A 21,797-nucleotide genomic window follows, 5' to 3' on the forward strand; every position below is an offset into this window, starting at 1 on the left:
GATGTCCGTGATAGGCGGACCACTGACTGCTGGGAAATTGAGTGTTCCTCCTATCACAGACAGGGAGACGCGGCTTTTGAATAGTGGAATGGCCGCCGTCTGTCTGCACGACACGCTGATCGGGTAGGCAGACGGCGGTGACTCGAGTATAAGCCGAGGGGGGCACTTTCAGCCTAAAAAAAGGGGCTGAAAATCTCGGCTTATACTCGAGTATATACGGTACCATAGTTTGTCACCGATCCACAGACGTGTACAATTTTAAAGCATGACCTGTTTGATGTATGTTTATTTGGTGTAACACCATCTTTTATATTTTAGAAAAAAATGGGCATGATATTGTGTTTATGTGCACTAAAATTCATGAAATTTTTTTTTCTTCAAAAGAATTTGCCTTTGACAAATTGCTGCACAAATACCACGTGACATAAAAATTACAATGCCCACTATTTTATTCTATAGGGCCTCTGCTTAAAAAATTATAGTGTTTGTGGGTTCTAAGTATTTTTCCAGCAAAAAAATTATGATTTTTACATTCTGTAAGAAGTGTCAGAATAGGCCTAGAGCTAAAGTGGTTAATCCACAAAACCCCTCCACCTCTCCTCATCCCCATAACACGGGGGGGGGGGGGGATGTTCTGTAGATCACAGAAAATAACGCTGTTTAAGATTTCAGTGCAGCTGACTTTTTTTTGCTCTTATCGAACAGTCAGACATTACAAAATATTTTCAATGGTATATTTAACTGACCAAACGGAAAAATAAGAAAAATACTTGTTAAGGTTTACATACACTTTAACAACAAAACAAAAAAGATCATGTTACCTACCACTTGAAGTAAAGCAAGATATCCTGCTCCAACATTATCAAAGTTCACTTTGACATTCCTCCAGCGGGCATCTTTAGTGGTGTTACTGAGATGAAGGCAATCACTGCGGTTGTCAACTTCAGTTATAGGGAACATGACACCGGATGTAGTATTATCACAGTAATAAAATTTACCCGCAAACAGATTCACTCCCATTATGCTAAATATCAGCCAGAATATAAGGCAGACCAGGAGCACATTCATGATGGAAGGTATGGCACCAATTAAAGCATTCACAACCACCTGTAAGATCAAGAAATGGTTAAAAAAAAAACATTCATGTATAAAACATAATGTTAAAAGTGAAAAGACTTTCCAATGTAAACTTTCCAAAGCTGCTTCTTATCCCAATCTCATACTAGATTTTGCACACACCAAAAAACACGCAAAGCCTTGCACAATCCTATCTCGGGTATTAATTGTGGACAAATATTTTCCTATGCAACATTGGAGGAAGGAGCAGTTCATTTTGTCATCAAGTGACATTATCTCTTTAATGATTCAAATGAAAACATAACTGTGTTTATTGATGTTTTTATATTTGTCTGCCATTCAGATTAAAAGTGAGTGGACTGACAAACTTTAGTAAACTAGCTAACATTTTCCAGTATTATCTAAAACAATAGGCCTCTGCCTGCCTCTATGCAGCCCACAGGGCACTTATTGCTTTCAATTACACCAAAGACGAGGCACTATTCCTTTTACTAGAGCCAGCAATTGGGCACTGTTACTTTCAATGGCACCAATGATGGGACACTTTTCCTTTCGCTGGCTCAAACGGTGGAGTATTATTTCTCCTTCAACTGACCATAAGTTAGATCATTCTTCTACTCTCAAAAAGTACCAACACTGGGACATTTTTTACTACCACTTACACCAGAGCGTAAACTGTTGTTTACTCCCATGGGTGCCAGGACATTTTCCACTCTCAGTGGCCAGAGTCTAAAGACCCTAAAGTCTGAAGAACATTAAAATTGCATTTTGTTTAAAGAGTTTGGGGTCCCCTAGCGGGAGGTCTTTGTTCTTATTTACAGTGCCTTGAACAAGTATTCATACCCCCTTACATTTTCCACATTTTGTCATGTTACAACCAAAAACGTAAATGTATTTTATTGGGATTTTATGTGATAGACCAACACAAAGTGGCACATAATTGTGGAGTGGAAGGAATGTGATAAATGGTTTTCAATTTTTTTTACAAATAAATATTTGAAAAGTGTGGCATGCATCTGTATTCAGCCCCCCTGAGTCAATACTTTGTAGAACCACCTTCTGCTGCAATTACAGCTGCAAGTCTTTTTAGAAATGTATTTACCAGCTTTGCACACCTACAGTAGAGAGTGACATTTTTGCCCATTCTTCAGATTGGATGGAGAACATCTGTGAACAGCAATTTTAAAGTCTTGCCACAGATTCTCAATTGGATTTAGGTCTGGACTTTGCTTGGGCCATTCTAAAGCCTCATACACAAAATCGGACTTTGTACAAATTTTCCCGTGGACTTTTGTACACAGGGCGTTGGCCGCAAATTTGTATTGCATACAAACAATCAAACTTTTTAGGCAACAAATACGAACATAGTGACGTTTCAATGTACTGATGACACTTCAAAAGAGGATGTTCAATTACTCCAGCGCCACCTTTGGTCAACTTCTGTATTGTTGTCTGATCTTTTGCATTGGTTCTGAGCATGCGTGTTTGTACTTTGTACAAAAGTGTGATGGTTTTGTGTACACATGATCGGACTTTGCTCCATCGGACTTATGTTGTCAAAAAGTTTGTCCATTCGCACAGCCAACAAAAGTCTGATTGTGTGTACGGGCCTTTACACATGAATATGCTTGATCTAAACCATTCAATTGTAGCTCTGGTTGTATGTATAGGGTTGTCCTGCTGGAAGGTAAACCTTCACCTGTATTTTTTCTACTCAAATGCCACTTACACACGACTGGACTTTTCGACAGACTAGGTCTGACGGAACGAATCCGCCGGACAATTCGATCTCGTGTGGGCTTCATCGCACCTTTGCTATCTAAAAATCAGACGGACTTTAGATTTAAAACATGTTTCAAATCTTTACAACGGACTAGAGTCCAGTCGAAAAATCAGTTTGTCTGTATGCTAGTCCGATGGACAAAAACTGATGCTAGGGCAGATATTGGCTACTGGCTATGAACTTCCTTATTCTAGTCCGGTTGTACATCATCATGTTCAAATCCATCGGACTTTGGTGTGCTTGTGTGTGGCCATGCCCATTCGAAAGTCAGTCAGAACACCGCCAGGAAGACTGTCAGACCTAGTTCTGTTGAAAAGTCTGGTCGTGTGTACGTGGCATTACAGGTTTTCTTCTAAAGCCCCATACACACTATCCGATTTTCTGCTGATTTTTGTCTTCAGATTTACCAAAACCATGTAGTGCAAGGGCTTGCCTGATTGCATACAAATTGAAACTCCTAAGGTTTGACCTCATATTATATGGTTTTGGTAAATCTGAAGACAAAAATCAGCAGAAAATCTGATAGTGTGTATGGGGCTTTGGATTGCCTTGTGTTTGGCTCCATCCATCTTCCCATCAACTCTAACCAGCTTCCCTGTCCCTGCTGAAGAAAAGTATCCCCACAACATGATATTGCCATAAATATGTTTCACGGTAGGAATGATGTGTTCAGGATGATGTGTAGTGTTAGTTTTCTGCCACACAAAGCGTTTTGTTTTTAGGCCAAAAAGTTACATTTTGGTCTCATCTGACCAGAGCACCTTCTTCCCCTTTTGCTGTGTCCCCCACATAGCTTCTCACAAACTGCAAATGAGACTTCTAATGGCTTTCTTTCAACAATGACTTTCTTCTTGCCACTCTTCTATAAAGGCCAAATTTGTGGAGTGCACAACTAATAGTTGTCCAGTGTGGACAGATTCTGAGCCTGAACCTGAGCTGTGGATCTCCTCCAGATTTCCATGGGTTTCTTGGCTGCTTCTCTGATCAATGCTCCCCTTGCCCGACCTGTCAGTTTAGGTGGACAGTCATGCCCTGGTAGGTTTGCAGTTGTGCCATACTCTTTCCATTTTTCGGATGATGGATTGAACAGAGCTCCGTGAGATGTTCAAAGCTTGGGATATTTTCTTTAAACCTAACCCTGCTTTAAACTTCTCCTCAACTTTATCCCTGACCTGTCTGGTGTGAACCTTGGCCTTCATGATGCTGCTTGTTCACTAAGGTTCTCTAACAAACCTCTGAGTGCTTTACAGAACAGCTCTATTAATGCTGAGATTAAATTACACACAGGTGGACTCTATTTACTAAATTAGGTGACTTCTGAAGGCAATTGGTCCCACTAGATTTTAGTTAGGGGTATCAGAGTAAAGGGGGCTGAATACAAATGCACGCTACATGCCAGCTGCGGTTTCCAAAGCAAGCAAAGTCCTTTCTTGTATTAAGAGAGGTATGGACTCCAGAGAGAGAGATATAATTTTGCCCCTTTTCAAATCATTAGTAAGACCTCACCTGGAATATGCAATTCAGTTTTGGGCACCAGTTCTCAAAAATTATATTGGGGAACTGGAGAAAGTGCAGAGAAGGGCAACCAAACTGATGAGGCATGGAGGAGCTCAGCTATGAGGAAAGATTAGAGGAACTGAATTTATTTTCTCTTGAGAAGAGGAAATTAAGGGGGGATATGATCAACAAATGTACAAATATGTAAGTTGTCCATATAGTGAAATTGGTGTTTAGTTATTCACTTTAAGGTCATCAAAGAGGACAAGGGGGCACTCCTTAAGTCTTGAGGAAAAAAGATTTCATCTCCAAATACGGAAAGGTTTCTTCACAGTAAGAGCTGTGAAAATGTGCAATAGACTCCCTGCAGAGTTGGTTCTGGCCAGCACAGTTGATTGCTATAAAATAGACCTGGCTTATTTCCCAAATGTACATAATATAACTGGGTACTGACATTTATAGGTAAAGTTGATCAGGAAGAATTTTTTTCCCCTGCTGTAGGAAATTGGATCAAGCTTTGCTGGATTTTTCGTCTTCCTCTGGATCAACTGTAGGTGAACAATTGTCTATATAGGATTGTATTTTTTATTTATTTTTTGGTTGAACTAGATGGACTTGTGTCTTTTTTCAACCTAACTATGACTATGACTCTCTTTTCAATCAGTAAAAAAAATGTGAAAATTATTTCCTGCCACTTCACAATTATGTGCCACTTTGTGTTGGCCTATCACATAAAATCCCAATAAAATATATTTACGTTTTTGTTTGTAACATAACAATGTGATAATGTGAAAAATTCCAAGGGCTGTGAATACTTTTTGAAGGCACTGTATATTTTGAATTGCACAATCTTAAAGGGCAATTGCCATAATGGAAAAATGTGACCAGCTATTTCTGACCTCCGTTTGAGAATGATAGTTTCCTGCCTGTCTCTAGTAACAGTACTATTAGGCCTCATTCACATGGGTGTACCTAAAACGAGATGCACAGGTGTTCCTTACATTCACATGGAGGCAGTCACATCCATGTCTATTGGGACAAAACAGCTGCATGGACACAGCCACTGCTGTGTTCTAATAGACATGAATGGGACTGCCAGCATATGGATGCACAGCACACCTGTGCATCCCGTGCGGGCATAGACAGCCCTTCACATGGGTGTACAGATGGGTACACCAGGGCCGTTTTTTTAAGGCAGGGCAAAAGGGGCAACTGCCCTGGGCCTTGTCATTGTTGTAGGGCCCAAAGCAGCTGCTTCATACTTGCCAACTATCGCGGTTTAAATTTCCTCGCCCCTTGAGGTTTTAGTCCTGTGCTGTGTCCCAGATGACTCACCTGGAGTCCTTGTGTTTACAATTGCCGGCACTCATATGTAAATAGAGGAGGCCGGCAGCATTGATATCTATATCATGCCCCCCTAAGGTCATATCCACAGTAATCTCTAGCAACCAATCAACAAGCAGAAATCATGTGCTGTAACCTCTAGCAACTAACCAGTGAGCTGTAATGTGTTCTGTAACCTCTAGTAACCAGTCAGTGAGTGGTAATGATACACTGAAACCTCTGGAAACCAATCGCAATAGCTGCCTGATCTGATTCAGTAAACTGATTTTGAGTCTATCTGCTATTTATTGTATGTCTCAGAGCAGGTGGAGAGTGAGACTGCATGGGGAGGGGGCCCCCCAAGAAAAGTTTTGCCCAGGGTCCAATCAATATTAAAGATGGCCCTGGGGTACACCCGTGTGAATGAAGCCTGCGTAGCCTACACAGAACTAGCATGCACCTGTGACATTAGGATGAAGCCATAATTCATGGTCAGGGGTTCAGAAAACACTGAAGTCACTGGTTTACAATAACGGGCAGGAAACGAGGATCTTCAGGTCAGCTCAGGAATGCCAGCATATGCCTGTTTCTTTTAAAATGCATGTAAAGCATCTAAAGCTAGTGATGGACGAACTTCCGACGGGACGTTTCGCGAACGCGAAACGCGAACGGACACAAACGTTCGCGAAAACGACCGTTCGCCGCGGGCTCCATTGACTTCAATGGGAGGCGAATTTCGCAAACCTTTAGGTCGAATTTGCGGCCACGGGGTAATTATTAGGGGGTAGCACGTAGTCCCACCACCTGGACAATAGCATAATACATGTATGAGGTGAATTTGGGATCGATAACTACAAGCATTTTTTTTTTATTTGGGAAATTGTTCTGACAATTCAGGACTATGGAGCTAATGAAGGCAATGGAGGAGAGGGAAGGTCAGGGACCAGGGTAGGCAAACAAGAGGGTGCAGGAGATACAGAGCACTGACAGCAGCACCGTAATACAGAGCACTGACATCAGCACCGTGACATACAGCGCTGACAGCAGCTCCGTGACATACAGCGCTGACAGCAGCTCCGTGACATACAGCGCTGACAGCAGCTCCGTGACATACAGCGCTGACAGCAGCTCCGTGACATACAGCGCTGACAGCAGCACCGTGACATACAGCGCTGACAGCAGCTCCGTGACATACAGCGCTGACAGCAGCTCCGTGACATACAGCGCTGACAGCAGCTCCGTGACATACAGCGCTGACAGCAGCTCCGTGACATACAGCGCTGACAGCAGCTCCGTGACATACAGCGCTGACAGCAGCACCGTGACATACAGCGCTGACAGCAGCTCCGTGACATACAGCGCTGACAGCAGCTCCGTGACATACAGCGCTGACAGCAGCTCCGTGACATACAGCACTGACAGCAGCTCCGTGACATACAGCGCTGACAGCAGCTCCGTGACATACAGCGCTGACAGCAGCACCGTGACATACAGCGCTGACAGCAGCTCCGTGACATACAGCGCTGACAGCAGCTCCGTGACATACAGCGCTGACAGCAGCTCCGTGACATACAGCGCTGACAGCAGCTCCGTGACATACAGCGCTGACAGCAGCTCCGTGACATACAGCGCTGACAGCAGCTCCGTGACATACAGCGCTGACAGCAGCTCCGTGACATACAGCGCTGACAGCAGCTCCGTGACATACAGCGCTGACAGCAGCTCCGTGACATACAGCGCTGACAGCAGCTCCGTGACATACAGCGCTGACAGCAGCTCCGTGACATACAGCGCTGACAGCAGCTCCGTGACATACAGCGCTGACAGCAGCTCCGTGACATACAGCGCTGACAGCAGCACCGTAAGCAGCCCCAGGAGGAAGTCAGCACAGCACAGGGATGGTGTGATCCCCTCATAATAAGAACCCCCAGGAGGAAGTCAGCACAGCACAGGGATGGTGGGAGCCCCTCATAATAAGAACACCCAGGAGGAAGTCAGCACAGCACAGGGATGGTGGGAACCCCTCATAATAAGCAGCCCCAGTAGAAATATGACACCGCTCAACCTCTTCAAAGAGGAGGGTAGGGGCATATAGTACGGTGTGCTTTTTTGGGTCAGGGAAGTGAGCCAAATGAATTAAGAAGGTCTGTGTGCTTGATTCCAAAAATTGTTTATAGACATATACATGGTCTACTGATCACATGTGTTGAATTCCTCCGAGATCCATGCCTCATTCATTTTTAGAAATGTGAGGTAGTTAACACTGTGGTGAGCTAGGCGAGTACGCTTATCGGTCACAATCCCCCCTGCTGCGCTGAACGTCCTTTCGGACAGGACACTGGATGAGGGGCAAGCCAACAGTTCGATTGCAAATTGGGCAAGCTCTGGCCAGAGGTCAAGCCTGCCCACCCAGTAGTCTAGGGGTTCATCACTCCTCAGAGCGTCCACATCGGCCGTTAACCCAATGTAGTCGGACACCTGACGGTCTAGGCGTTCCCTGATGCTGGATCCGGATGACACCTGTCGATGGGTCGGCTGAAAGAATGACCTCATATCCGAAGTCACCAACACATCTTCAAACCGGCCTCTTCTTGCAGGCGCTGTTGGATTGGTACCCGCAAATCCTTCTCTGGGAGTGGGAATTGCTCCTCTGCCAGCGCACGCAAAAGCAGAATGCAGCATTTCTCGAAGCAAGGCCTGGAAGTGCTGCATTCTGACAGCCCTCTGCGACGGCGGTAACATTTCCGCCATTTTGTGTTTGTACCGGGGGTCTAAGTACGTTGCCACCCAGTACTGGTCCTTGACCCTCATGCTTTTTATACGGGGGTCCCTATTAAAACACTGGAGCATGAAGGCCCCCATTTGCACTAAAGTGGAAGCGGTGTGGTGGCCTGGCTCCTGCTCATCATCCAGGATAATGTCGTCCTCTTCATTCTCCTCTCCCCATCCTCGCACAACAGGGATCCCAGAAAGGTTTAAAGCATGCTCTTCTTGCTCCTGCTCATCCGCCCCGGCACCATCCTCCTCTGACTCCTCATCAGACTCCTGTTGTTGACTTGTCTCAGATAGAGTAGCCCCCCCTGGGAATTCATCCAGCATTGCGACTTCCTCATCTTCCCGCTCCTGCTCCTCCACAGCCTGATCAATGACACGACGCAATGCACGCTCCAGAAAGAAGGCATAAGGTACCATGTCACTGATGGCGCCATGGCTGCGACTGACCAGTTTGGTGATCTCCTCAAATGGCCGCAGAAGTCTGCATGTGTCGCGCATGAGCAGCCACTGGCGCGGTGAAAAAAAACCCAGCTCCCCAGAACCGTTTCTTTCGCAGAGTTCATACAGGTAGACGTTAACTGCACGTTTCTGCTGGAGCAGCCTATCAAGCATATAGAAGGTTGAGTTCCATCGCGTCGGGCAATCGCAAATAAGACGTCTGACCGGCAGATGGTGTCGCCGCTGAATGTCAGCAAGGCGAGCCATGGCCGTGTAAGATCTTCTGAAATGGGCCGAGATTTTCCTTGCCTGCCGCAAGATGTCCTGGACCCCAGGGTATTTGACAAGGAATCGCTGCACGACCAAGTTTAAGACGTGTGCCATGCACGGCACGTGCGTGATTTTGCCCTGTTTCAATGCGCTAAGCAGATTGGCACCGTTGTCACACACCACTTTACCAACTGTCAAATTGAGCGGTGTTAGCCACTCATCTGCCTGTGAACGCAAAGCTGAAAGGAGTGCCGGGCCAGTGTGGCTCTTTGCTTCCAGGCACAACAGACGCAGCACGGCATGGCAACGTCTCACCTGGCATGTGGAATAGGTTCTGGGGAGCTTGGGCGGTGCAGTGGAAGAGACGCTAGCAGCGGAAAAGGAGGAGTCAGCTGAGGAGGAGAGGGAGGAGGATGGAGTAGGAGGAGGAGAAGAAGAGTCAGGCCTGCATGCAATCCGTGGCGGTAAAACCAAATCTACACGGGTGCCACGGGTTACATGCTTGACGGCCGTCAGAAGGTTCACCCAGTGGGCAGTAAAACTGATATACCTTCCCTGCCCGTGTTTGCTAGACCACGTGTCTGTGGTCAGATGTATCTTGGCACCGACACTGTGTGCCAGAGATACATTCACTTGCCGCTGAACATGGCCATATAGCTCTGGGATGCCCTTCTCTGAGAAATACTTCCTTCCTGGGACCTTCCATTGTGGTGTTCCAATGGCCACAAATTTGCGAAAGGCCTCCGAGTCCACCAGTTTATATGGCAGTAGTTGGCGGGCTATGAGTTCTGACAAGCCAGCCGCCAACCGTTGGGCAAGAGGGTTATCCGGCATCATCATTTTTTTACGCTCAAACATTAGGCCCACGGAAGCCTGCCTTTTTGCAGAAAAATGTGAGCTTGGCGTGATGGAAGGTGGAGTGGAGGACAATTGTGAGGAGAGAGGAGAAGGAGAAGTAGAAGACGAGGCTGGACGGTGAGAGCCTGCAGTGTGGCTTTGTGTGTTCCGTTGCTCCCACTGGGCTCGGTGATGGCTGCTCATGTGCCTTCTTAAGGCGGTCGTCCCTAGGTGAGTATTGGGCTTACCGCGACTAACGCGTTGACTGCAAAGATTGCAGATGGCAACGCTATTGTCAGCAGCGGACACGTTAAAAAAAGCCCACACTGCGGAGCCATGTGCCGGTGTCCTGGGAGCGCCAGATGTGACCGTACATGGTCGATGACTCGCTCCTGATACATTTGCAGTCTGCTTTGTCCCTGCTGTGCAATGTAAGTCATTGCTGCTTCTCCTCCCTATCTGCTGGTCCATATCTCCCTCTGAACTCCCCTCCTCTTCCTCTCTTGTGGGCACCCACGTGACATCACTAGACACGTCATCATCAACGTCACCTTCCCCACCGCTATAAGTAGAGTAGGCAGCAACACCGGGGACCAACCTCCTCCTTGGGCTGATCTGGGTACTGGCGTCAGACTGCTGAGTAGCGCTTGTTGCTACCTCCTCTTCCTGATCCAATACCAAGAGTGGCTGCGCATCAGAAATGTCCTCTTGATATGGATCGGAAAATAATTCCAGTGACTCAAGCGGAAGGTATGTGGTGGTGGTGGTGGTGGTCGTGTTGTTGGTGGTAGTGTCTTTGGGGGTGCACATAGCAGAGAGTGAAGAAGAGGGTGCAGATCGAGAGGATGAGGAGGGTGCAGAAGAGTAAGGCTGAGCGAGCCACTCAACCAAGTCTGGTGCATCCTTTAAAGTAATTGAACGCACCTTCTGCAACTTCCCACTTTGGCTCAAGCCTGTTGCTCCTGCCCTACCCCTACCACCCCTGCGGAAGGGCCTGCCTCTTCCTCTGCATGTCATTTTTTAAATGACCCTGTGACAAAACTCTTAGTCCCTATACCGCTGAAGGACTGCTGCAGTATAGGTGAGCGGTCAGCAGTGGTGCACGTCAACCCTATCTATTGTGGACCTATAGCGGTCCTTACAGAACAGCAGACTGTACCGCACTCAAGCCTATGTACCGTAGCACCCTATACCAAGTTACCAGTCCTTATAAGAACTTTTGTGGAACAAGCAGGTTGTGTGTTAGTGATTAGCAGACTGTACGTCAGTCCCTATACCGCTGAAGGACTGCTGCAGTATAGGGCAGCGGTCAGCAGTAGTGCACGTCAACCCTATGTATTGTGGACCGATAGCGGTCCTTACAGAACAGCAGACTGTACTGCACTCAGGCCTATGTACCGTAGCACCCTATACCAAGTTACCAGTCCTTATAAAAACTTTTGTGGACCAAGCAGGTTGTGTGTTAGTGTTTAGCAGACTGTGCGTCAGTCCCTATACCGCTGAAGGACTGCTGCAGTATAGGGCAGCGGTCAGCAGTAGTGCACGTCAACCCTATGTATTGTGGACCGATAGCGGTCCTTACAGAACAGCAGACTGTAACGCACTCAGGCCTATGTACCGTAGCACCCTATACCAAGTTACCAGTCCTTATAAGAACTTTTGTGGACCAAGCAGGTTGTGTATTAGTGTTTAGCAGACTGTGCGTCAGTCCCTATACCGCTGAAGGACTGCTGCAGTATAGGGCAGCGGTCAGCAGTAGTGCACGTCAACCCTATGTATTGTGGACCGATAGCGGTCCTTACAGAACAGCAGACTGTAACGCACTCAGGCCTATGTACCGTAGCACCCTATACCAAGTTACCAGTCCTTATAAAAACTTTTGTGGACCAAGCAGGTTGTGTGTTAGTGTTTAGCAGACTGTGCGTCAGTCCCTATACCGCTGAAGGACTGCTGCAGTATAGGGCAGCGGTCAGCAGTAGTGCACGTCAACCCTATGTATTGTGGACCGATAGCGGTCCTTACAGAACAGCAGACTGTACTGCACTCAGGCCTATGTACCGTAGCACCCTATACCAAGTTACCAGTCCTTATAAAAACTTTTGTGGACCAAGCAGGTTGTGTGTTAGTGTTTAGCAGACTGTGCGTCAGTCCCTATACCGCTGAAGGACTGCTGCAGTATAGGGCAGCGGTCAGCAGTAGTGCACGTCAACCCTATGTATTGTGGACCGATAGCGGTCCTTACAGAACAGCAGACTGTAACGCACTCAGGCCTATGTACCGTAGCACCCTATACCAAGTTACCAGTCCTTATAAGAACTTTTGTGGACCAAGCAGGTTGTGTATTAGTGTTTAGCAGACTGTGCGTCAGTCCCTATACCGCTGAAGGACTGCTGCAGTATAGGGCAGCGGTCAGCAGTAGTGCACGTCAACCCTATGTATTGTGGACCGATAGCGGTCCTTACAGAACAGCAGACTGTAACGCACTCAGGCCTATGTACCGTAGCACCCTATACCAAGTTACCAGTCCTTATAAAAACTTTTGTGGACCAAGCAGGTTGTGTGTTAGTGTTTAGCAGACTGTGCGTCAGTCCCTATACCGCTGAAGGACTGCTGCAGTATAGGGCAGCGGTCAGCAGTAGTGCACGTCAACCCTATGTATTGTGGACCGATAGCGGTCCTTACAGAACAGCAGACTGTAACGCACTCAGGCCTATGTACCGTAGCACCCTATACCAAGTTACCAGTCCTTATAAGAACTTTTGTGGACCAAGCAGGTTGTGTATTAGTGTTTAGCAGACTGTGCGTCAGTCCCTATACCGCTGAAGGACTGCTGCAGTATAGGGCAGCGGTCAGCAGTAGTGCACGTCAACCCTATGTATTGTGGACCGATAGCGGTCCTTACAGAACAGCAGACTGTAACGCACTCAGGCCTATGTACCGTAGCACCCTATACCAAGTTACCAGTCCTTATAAGAACTTTTGTGGACCAAGCAGGTTGTGTATTAGTGTTTAGCAGACTGTGCGTCAGTCCCTATACCGCTGAAGGACTGCTGCAGTATAGGGCAGCGGTCAGCAGTAGTGCACGTCAACCCTATGTATTGTGGACCGATAGCGGTCCTTACAGAACAGCAGACTGTAACGCACTCAGGCCTATGTACCGTAGCACCCTATACCAAGTTACCAGTCCTTATAAGAACTTTTGTGGACCAAGCAGGTTGTGTGTTAGTGTTTAGCAGACTGTGCGTCAGTCCCTATACCGCTGAAGGACTGCTGCAGTATAGGGCAGCGGTCAGCAGTAGTGCACGTCAACCCTATGTATTGTGGACCGATAGCGGTCCTTACAGAACAGCAGACTGTAACGCACTCAGGCCTATGTACCGTAGCACCCTATACCAAGTTACCAGTCCTTATAAGAACTTTTGTGGACCAAGCAGGTTGTGTATTAGTGTTTAGCAGACTGTGCGTCAGTCCCTATACCGCTGAAGGACTGCTGCAGTATAGGGCAGCGGTCAGCAGTAGTGCACGTCAACCCTATGTATTGTGGACCGATAGCGGTCCTTACAGAACAGCAGACTGTAACGCACTCAGGCCTATGTACCGTAGCACCCTATACCAAGTTACCAGTCCTTATAAGAACTTTTGTGGACCAAGCAGGTTGTGTATTAGTGTTTAGCAGACTGTGCGTCAGTCCCTATACCGCTGAAGGACTGCTGCAGTATAGGGCAGCGGTCAGCAGTAGTGCACGTCAACCCTATGTATTGTGGACCGATAGCGGTCCTTACAGAACAGCAGACTGTAACGCACTCAGGCCTATGTACCGTAGCACCCTATACCAAGTTACCAGTCCTTATAAAAACTTTTGTGGACCAAGCAGGTTGTGTGTTAGTGTTTAGCAGACTGTGCGTCAGTCCCTATACCGCTGAAGGACTGCTGCAGTATAGGGCAGCGGTCAGCAGTAGTGCACGTCAACCCTATGTATTGTGGACCGATAGCGGTCCTTACAGAACAGCAGACTGTAACGCACTCAGGCCTATGTACCGTAGCACCCTATACCAAGTTACCAGTCCTTATAAGAACTTTTGTGGACCAAGCAGGTTGTGTATTAGTGTTTAGCAGACTGTGCGTCAGTCCCTATACCGCTGAAGGACTGCTGCAGTATAGGGCAGCGGTCAGCAGTAGTGCACGGCAACCCTATGTATTGTGGACCGATAGCGGTCCTTACAGAACAGCAGACTGTACCGCACCCAAGCCTATGTACCGTAGCACCCTAGACAGACCAAGTTACCAGTCCTGATAAAGAGCTTTGTGGAACAAGTGAGTTGTGAATGATTAGCAGACTGCAGCAGAAGGGCAGCAGTCAAGTATAATATTCTTTCTATATTTGGAAGAAAGAATATTATACGTGTACAAGCCTATTACCGTACCACTGATACCAGTCCTGAAAAGAACCTTTGTGGAACTAATAGTAACAGCAAGTCTTTAAAATTATCCTCACTGCCTGACACACTGCTTCCTGCCTGTCCCTATACAAATTGGCAAAAAAGAGTAGGCTGGAACGATTAGCTGGAATAGCTCTTTTGTGGACCTGATAGTAACAGCTAATGATGATGATGATGATGATGATGAAGAAAGACTAATCTGGCTGAGCTGTCCCTAAAATAGCAGCATACAGCGCTCTGTCCCTTTATCTAAACTGACAAAAGAAACTCAGGCTGCTGACCTAACACCTATACCAGTCCTGAAAAGAACTTTTGTGTACCAAATAGCTAGCGTTTTCTCTGTCCCTACTCCACACAGGATCCTTTCCCTACAGTGACAGAAGAAAGAATGTAAAATGGCCACCGGATCGGGTGTATTTATAGGTTAGGGGGAATGTCCAAGTGTTCATGAGCTGTCATGTCTCAATTGGTTGTCCTGTAACACATGATAAACGTGTCACGAAAGGTTAAAGTTCTTGTATACATTAAACACGTAAGTCCGCCGGGGCGAACGACGGAAAAAGGCGTTCGAACCCGCGGACGGCGAAAGTCGGAAATTCGCCGCGAAACGACCGCCGGGCGAACCGTTCGGCCATCACTATCTAAAGCCTCATTCACACAAGCATGAGATTATATGTATTTATATGCATTTATAGGACATTTATAAACTCATATAATTGAATGCAATGATTTTAACCAATTCAGCCCCGGAAGAATTTAGCCCCATCCTGACCAGAGCACTTTTTGCGATACGGCACTGCGTCGTTTTAACTGACAATTGAGCGGTCATGCAACGTTGCACCCAAACAAAATTTAGGTCCCTTTTTCCCACAAATAGAGCCTTCTTTTGGTGGTATTTGATCACCTCTTTTTATTTTTTGCGCTATAAACAAAAAAAAGCCACAATTTAAAAAAAAATAAAGTTATCTTTTTTACTTTTTGCTATAATAAATACCCCCCAAAAATATATATAAAAAAATAATTTTCTCTCTTCAGTTTATGTATTCTACATATTTTTGGTAAAAAAAATAGATAAAAAAAAATCGCAATAAGCGTATATTGATTGGTTTGCGCAAAAGTTATAGTGTCTACAAACTAGAGGCTAGATTTATGACATTTTTATTATTATAATTTTTTTTATTAGTAATGGCGGCAATCTGCAATTTTTATCATGACTGTGACATTATGACGGACACATCAGACGCTTTCGACACTATTTTGGGACCATTGTCATTTATACAGTGATCAGTGCAAAAAAATGCACTGATTACTGTGTAAATTACATTGGCAGGGAAGAGGTTAAACACTAGGGGGCGATCAAGTGGTTAAGTGTGTCCTAGGGAGTGATTCTAACTGTGGGGGGGTGGCCTACCTAGGACATGATAGCGATCACTGCTCCTGATGATAGGTCACGGTCATGGAGCATGCAGCACGTGCGCGCACCCACAATGCCGCTCCTTAAAGGGGACGTACCTGTACGCCCATTTGCGCAGCCATGCCATTGTGCCGATGTATATTGTCGCGCACTGGTCGGCATGCAGTTAAATGGTATAAATTCCACTTGTTTTCTGGGGTTCAGTTGCGTTCAGTTTGACTGCATTAAGAAAAAATAGAAACCTTCATCTAGGGGCAGATTAGATACTCTGATCATGTCTAAACACATGGAAACACACATAAACGCACGTAGACACATGTACTTTTTAGCTCCTTCTCAGGATGGGATGGATCGGCAATCATGTGACCATTGTGATTGACAGTGGTCAAATGATTGGGAGCCAGTCCCGCCAGCTACTAATAGTTAGTCCGAGCCAAGAGCTGTCTTTGGCAACTCGGCCTCTGTGCTGGGAGCATGCAGTGAGCATGGGTTATAACCCCTGTCAGTTTTTCTTTGCCCTCCGGGGATTTCACTTCCTGTCCCCTAACTTCTTGCAACTCTGGTGACAGAGATGCTTTAGTGACACAGACTAGTGGGGGGCACCGCCAGCAAAAAAAACAAAAACTGACAGGTGTTCTTATCCTTCACCAATCCATTTCAAAACTAAAAAACAGTTTTGCCTTTAGTTACCGTATTTATCGGCGTATAACACGCACTTTTTCCCCCTTAAAATCAGGGGGAAATCGTGGGTGCGTGTTATACACTGATCCCCACTGTTTGTGAAGGGAAGAGGAGTGAGCGCTGCCAAAAAAGACCGAGCTGAGTGTACTGTGTACTCGGCTTCGCTTGCAGTCATGCTATCCCACCTCCCTGCTGTTTGAGTGGAAGAGGAGCGAGCGGCGATGAAAAAGACTGAGTGTACTGTGTATTTCAGCTCGGCTCCATCATAGGAGCCGGGCCAAGGGGTGGGACTGTGAGACGAGCCATATCTTGGCGGCGCAATAATTTAAAAAACAATGCAGCAATTTTGGGCAAGGCTGCAGATGGACACTGGGCAAGGCTACAGATGGACACTGGGCAAGGCTGCAAATGGACACTGGGCAAGGCTGCAAATGGACACTGGGCAAGGCTGCAAATGGACACTGGGCAAGGCTGCAGATGGACACTGGGCAAGGCTGCAGATGGAAACTGGGCAAGGCTGCAGATGGACACTGGGCAAGGCTGCAGATTGACACTGAGCAAGGCTGCAGATTGACACTGAGCAAGGCTGCAGATTGACACTGAGCAAGGCTGCAGATTGACACTGAGCAAGGCTGCAGATTGACACTGAGCAAGGCTGCAGATTGACACTGAGCAAGGCTGCAGATTGACACTGAGCAAGGCTGCAGATTGACACTGGGCAAGGCTGCAGATGGACACTGGGCAAGGCTGCAGATAAACACTTCAAATGTAAGTTTATTTCCTTAAACTTCCCTCCTAAAATGTTTTTTTTCTTAAACTTCCCTCAGTTTAGGGTGCATGTTATACGCCGGCGTGTGTTATACGCCGATACATACGGTAACGTTTCACTTTAATGCATTATTTAGAATCACATTAAAAAGGCATTGCAAACAATTATGCAGTTTTTAAATGTAAACTCACCCTCATGCCTTCAAACCGTGACAGGGCCCTCAGGGGTCTCAGTGCTCGCAGTGTTCTAAGTGACTTTATAGCTCCTAATTCTGAGTACCCCAAGGCATTGGCTACTAGACTCACCAAAGATATCTTAAAAAGAAAAAAAAACGACAGTTATGTATTTTTCTAAATAAGCCTCTTGCACACTGCAGCTTAAAAATGCTCAATGCAGCTCATTTATTTACTGAGCTAAAATACAGCCCATTAATTGTAATCTGCCTATGCACACAGGCGTGTAAACAAGCACCTGTATTCTTTAGTTAAAAAAAAAAAAAAAAATAGAAAAATCTGCATTTTTGGTCAGTAATTTACACCTCATGCGCACATAGATTTGTCCGTTGACATTGTCAATCCAGGAACAAGCTTCCGCGCATGCGCAAAAATGTGCGCAAACGCATATGTGCGAAAATATTTTTAAAAAGTCTGAAAAAGTAGATGCTCAAACAGGAATATTGTGTGCAAGAGGCCTTAGCGCAAACCTAATACATTGTGGTATATACATTGATGTATTATCTATTAATAAATAATAAGTAAATAGAGCACTGGTTCCACTTCTGGCTATATAAAGTAATGCTACTGTATATTCTGCAATATATACTGCAATATCAAGTTACTAACCAGCCCGAAATTGCCAATCTGGCAGCCAAATATATCTTGGATAATAGAGTCCTAAATGCTGATTTAATTGAAAAAGACCTCATAAAAATTCAATTCAGATAAAAAAATGGAGGCACCTAGAGATGTTAGATCTCACATCTCAAGCAGCAGCCTCTCCAACATGACCATCATGGCTGAATCCTGGCTGGTTTTGACAGGCAAAGATCCAACAGTGTCAAATTGGTAATATCAAAACTTGCTTCTAACCGCTGCCTCCTCGCATTCCTATTAACCTATCACTATACTGGGAAGCATCACTGACCAATAGGAATGTAAAAGGTTCAGAAAGGGTCAGATAAGCTTCAGCATCATCAGTTAAGTGTCGAAGTTCTGTCTGTCAGTACAGCCTTGGTTTTGACCATTATGGGAGGCTGCTCCTTTAAGACTAATACCCTGTACACACGGTCGGACTTTCCTACGGAAAAATGTGTGATTGGATCGTGTTGTCGGAAAATCCGATCGTGTGTGGGCTACAACTGACTTTTTCCGTCGGAGTTTCCGACACGCAAAGTTTGAGAGCAGGATCTAAAATTTTCCGACAACAAAATCCGATCGTTTAAATTCCGATCGTGTGTAGACAATTCCGACGCACAAAGTGCCACGCATGCTTAGAATAAATTACCAGACGAAAGCTATTGGCTACTGGCCTGTTTATAGTCCAGTCGAACATGTTCTACGTCACCGCATTCAGAACGATCGGATTTTCCAACTTTGAGCGACCGTGTGTATGCAAGACAAGTTTGGGCCAACAGCCGTAGGAAAAAATCCGATGGATTTTGTTGTCGGAATGTCCGACCGTGTATACAGGGCATAAAAGTCAGCCATACATGGGTCCAATTCTGAAATCATTTTCTTTTAAGAATCTTTTCTGAGAATTTTTCATTCCAATTTTGTACCATTTTTACAGATTTTCATGTGGCCATCGAATTTGAGTGATCGGGCATGTTGGAAATGTTTTGAAAAAGGAATGATTTTCTAATCAATGATGGGAGAATCGTGAGAAATCAAAAAAGAAATATGCATTAACACAAGAAAAGAAAATCCTGGAAAGAGAAAATTCCCAGAAAGAAAAGAAGATTGCCACCAGGAAAATTATTTTCTGTAGCAACATGAGGTGAAATTGAAGGCTTGGTTGCTCTAATTTTTAAATCAATGGTTGCGTAATCAGATAACAAAACACACATTTTCTGATTTTCCAAAGAAAATTCTGGTGCAGCTGTGCATGGAGGCCAATCAATTTCAGCTTGTTCAATTAAGCTTTGGCAAAAAAAAAAAACTGGAAGCTGATTTCTATGCAGAGCTGCACCAGAGTTTGCACTTTCCAGTTTTAGTAAATCAACCCCTAAAGCCTCATACACATGATCGGATTATTGGCCAACAAAATCATGGACTTTTGTCTGAAGGGCGTTGGCCCAAACTTGTCTTACATACACACGGCACACAATTGTTGACCAACAATCACGAACGCAGTGATGTACTATGTGGTTTTTCAGCTCTTTAGCGCCACCTTTTGGGCTCCTTCTGCTAATTTCGTCTTAGTAGAAGTTTGATGAGTGTCGATTCTTGCTTTTCATTTCACGCTTTTCATTTCATGCTTTTCAGTTTGTTTCTGAATGACTGTTCGTCAACCAGCCATGTTGCGGAATCAGAGGAGATAACGTGTATTATTGGCGTGGGATGTATTGATTTGACATAATTTTTTTGGTTGAATAATGATTTGATTTGGTATATTTTCTATATTTTTGGATGCATAGAATGCACTTTTTGGTTAAATTCTATTGGCAGATAGCATGTCTAATTTTATTTGTTTTCTTTTTTTTAATGCACAATAAAAAAAATTGTGGAGAATAATACTTGGCTATGCGTTTTACTTCAAATGACAGTTTGGGAGTGGCAGTTACATTTAAAAAATACAAAAATGTAAAATTTACAAGGAACACCAACATAGTTGTATTGTTGATCTTAAAAACTAAGGGATAATGGTGTTGTGGTAACGGGCAAAAAAAAAATAAAAAATAATATTATTCTTGATATCACAAAAAAAAAAAAAGCCTTTGAAAATTTGTTTGCAATAACTCCATTAGTATCACCAGCAAAGCAGCTTCATTAATATCCCATTAAAGAAGAAGAGAATGTGCGCTGCATTTAGAGATTTCACAATTTGTCACGTCACAAATGTTAATTCTCCATTATGAACGCTAGTTAACAAGACCGACCGCTTCTGACTCGTCCTTGCTTCCAAGCATGCGTGTTTGTACTTTGGACTTTTGTCTGAAGAACTTGTGTACACACGCTCGGAAAATTCAACAACAGACATTTGTCAGCAGAGAATTTGAAAACCTGCTAGCCAACATTTGTTGGCGGAAAATCTGACAACAATTTTCCGTTGGAGTGTACGCACGGTCGGATTTTCAGCCTGTCATCATACATTTGTGCTCGTCAAGAGTGCCGATTATGCTCACCCTTTCCACCCCACCTCCTCCATTCATAGAAGCCGTGTAGCTTCTGTGAATGAGGAGCTGGTCTGGCAAAATAGTGGTGTGGCAAAGGCTAACCATTATATTACAGCATTCTATTATTTTCTTGGTACAGTAGTGTAGATCAGACAGGGATACGTACATCCACAATCAGGAAATCCAACCAGCACCAAGCATTTGTGAAATATGTGACAAATCCATAGGCGACCCATTTCAAAAGCATTTCTGCTATAAAGATGTAGGTAAAAACTTTGTCAGCGTACTCCAACACGGTCTTCATAGTTTTATACTTTTCAATATGAATATCCTCAAAAGCCTATAAAAATTGAGGTTAAAAAAACAAAAAGTTAGTTTTGCATGTACAATACACAACTCCACATTTTAAACTTGAACATAAATATTCAAAGGGGATTACATGGAAATATACACATTCACCATTTGGTCCATAGTCTAGATATGTGTTTAATTAAAAGCACTGCATTCATTTAAACACAATTAAACCACATGAAAAAAGGAAAATTTATTGTCAAATACTTACCGTAATTTTCCTTTCCTGATGGACTCCATGGCAGCCTACGTGTGGGTTGACCCCGCCTCCACTCCAATGCTATAGGACCCCATTCATATAAAAGAGCACTCACCACTTCACACAGTGTTCCGTAACTAGCCTCCTCATAAGACTTATGGGTGGGAACTCCGTCTGCCATGGAGTCCATCAGGAAAGGAAAATTACGGTAAGTATTTGACAATAAATTCTCCTTTTTCCCTGACAGACTCCATGGCAGCCTACGTGTGGGAAATAACTAGCCGACCACACGGGTGGGTATGCTTTAAACAGAAAACATTTAATTTGCTTTATCAACCGATAAAATCTTTAAACCAAAATTTACAGAGGATAGAGAAGCAGGCTCAACACAGTAATGTGACATGAACGTATTAATAGAAGACCAAGAGGCCGCCTTGCAGATTGTGTCAGGAGCCACATGCCGAGCCGCTGCCCATGAGGCTGCCATTCCCCTGGTAGAGTGAGCCGTCACCGCCTCTGGAGGAGCCAAGCCCTTTGCCCTATATGCCCGTTGTATAGTTCTTACAATCCAGCTGGCCAGCGTCTTAGTTGAAGCTTTCTTGCTCTTGTT

General features: G+C 45.0%; 1 protein-coding gene across 4 annotated transcripts in view; it reads right to left on the bottom strand.

The window, feature by feature from the left end:
* Nucleotides 1-21,797, bottom strand: part of LOC143923735 (sodium channel protein type 2 subunit alpha-like) — a 351,076-nt gene that overhangs the window by 52,205 nt on the left and 277,074 nt on the right. For all 4 annotated transcript variants that reach the window (XR_013261775.1, XR_013261774.1, XM_077447556.1 and 1 more), the window contains exons 20-22: nucleotides 20,804-20,977; nucleotides 17,495-17,617; nucleotides 826-1,107 (exon numbers count right to left, since the gene is read on the bottom strand). Coding sequence is in view for 2 of the 4 variants with exons in the window: in XM_077447556.1 (XP_077303682.1) it covers nucleotides 826-1,107; nucleotides 17,495-17,617; nucleotides 20,804-20,977 (579 nt within the window). In the remaining 2 variants the exon portion in view is untranslated. The remainder of the gene's footprint in view (nucleotides 1-825; nucleotides 1,108-17,494; nucleotides 17,618-20,803; nucleotides 20,978-21,797) is intronic.

This window comes from Lithobates pipiens, unplaced genomic scaffold, assembly GCF_037356315.1.
Source record: "Lithobates pipiens isolate NorthernLeopardFrog02 unplaced genomic scaffold, aLitPip1_a1.2 Scaffold_22, whole genome shotgun sequence".
NCBI lineage: Eukaryota > Metazoa > Chordata > Amphibia > Anura > Ranidae > Lithobates > Lithobates pipiens.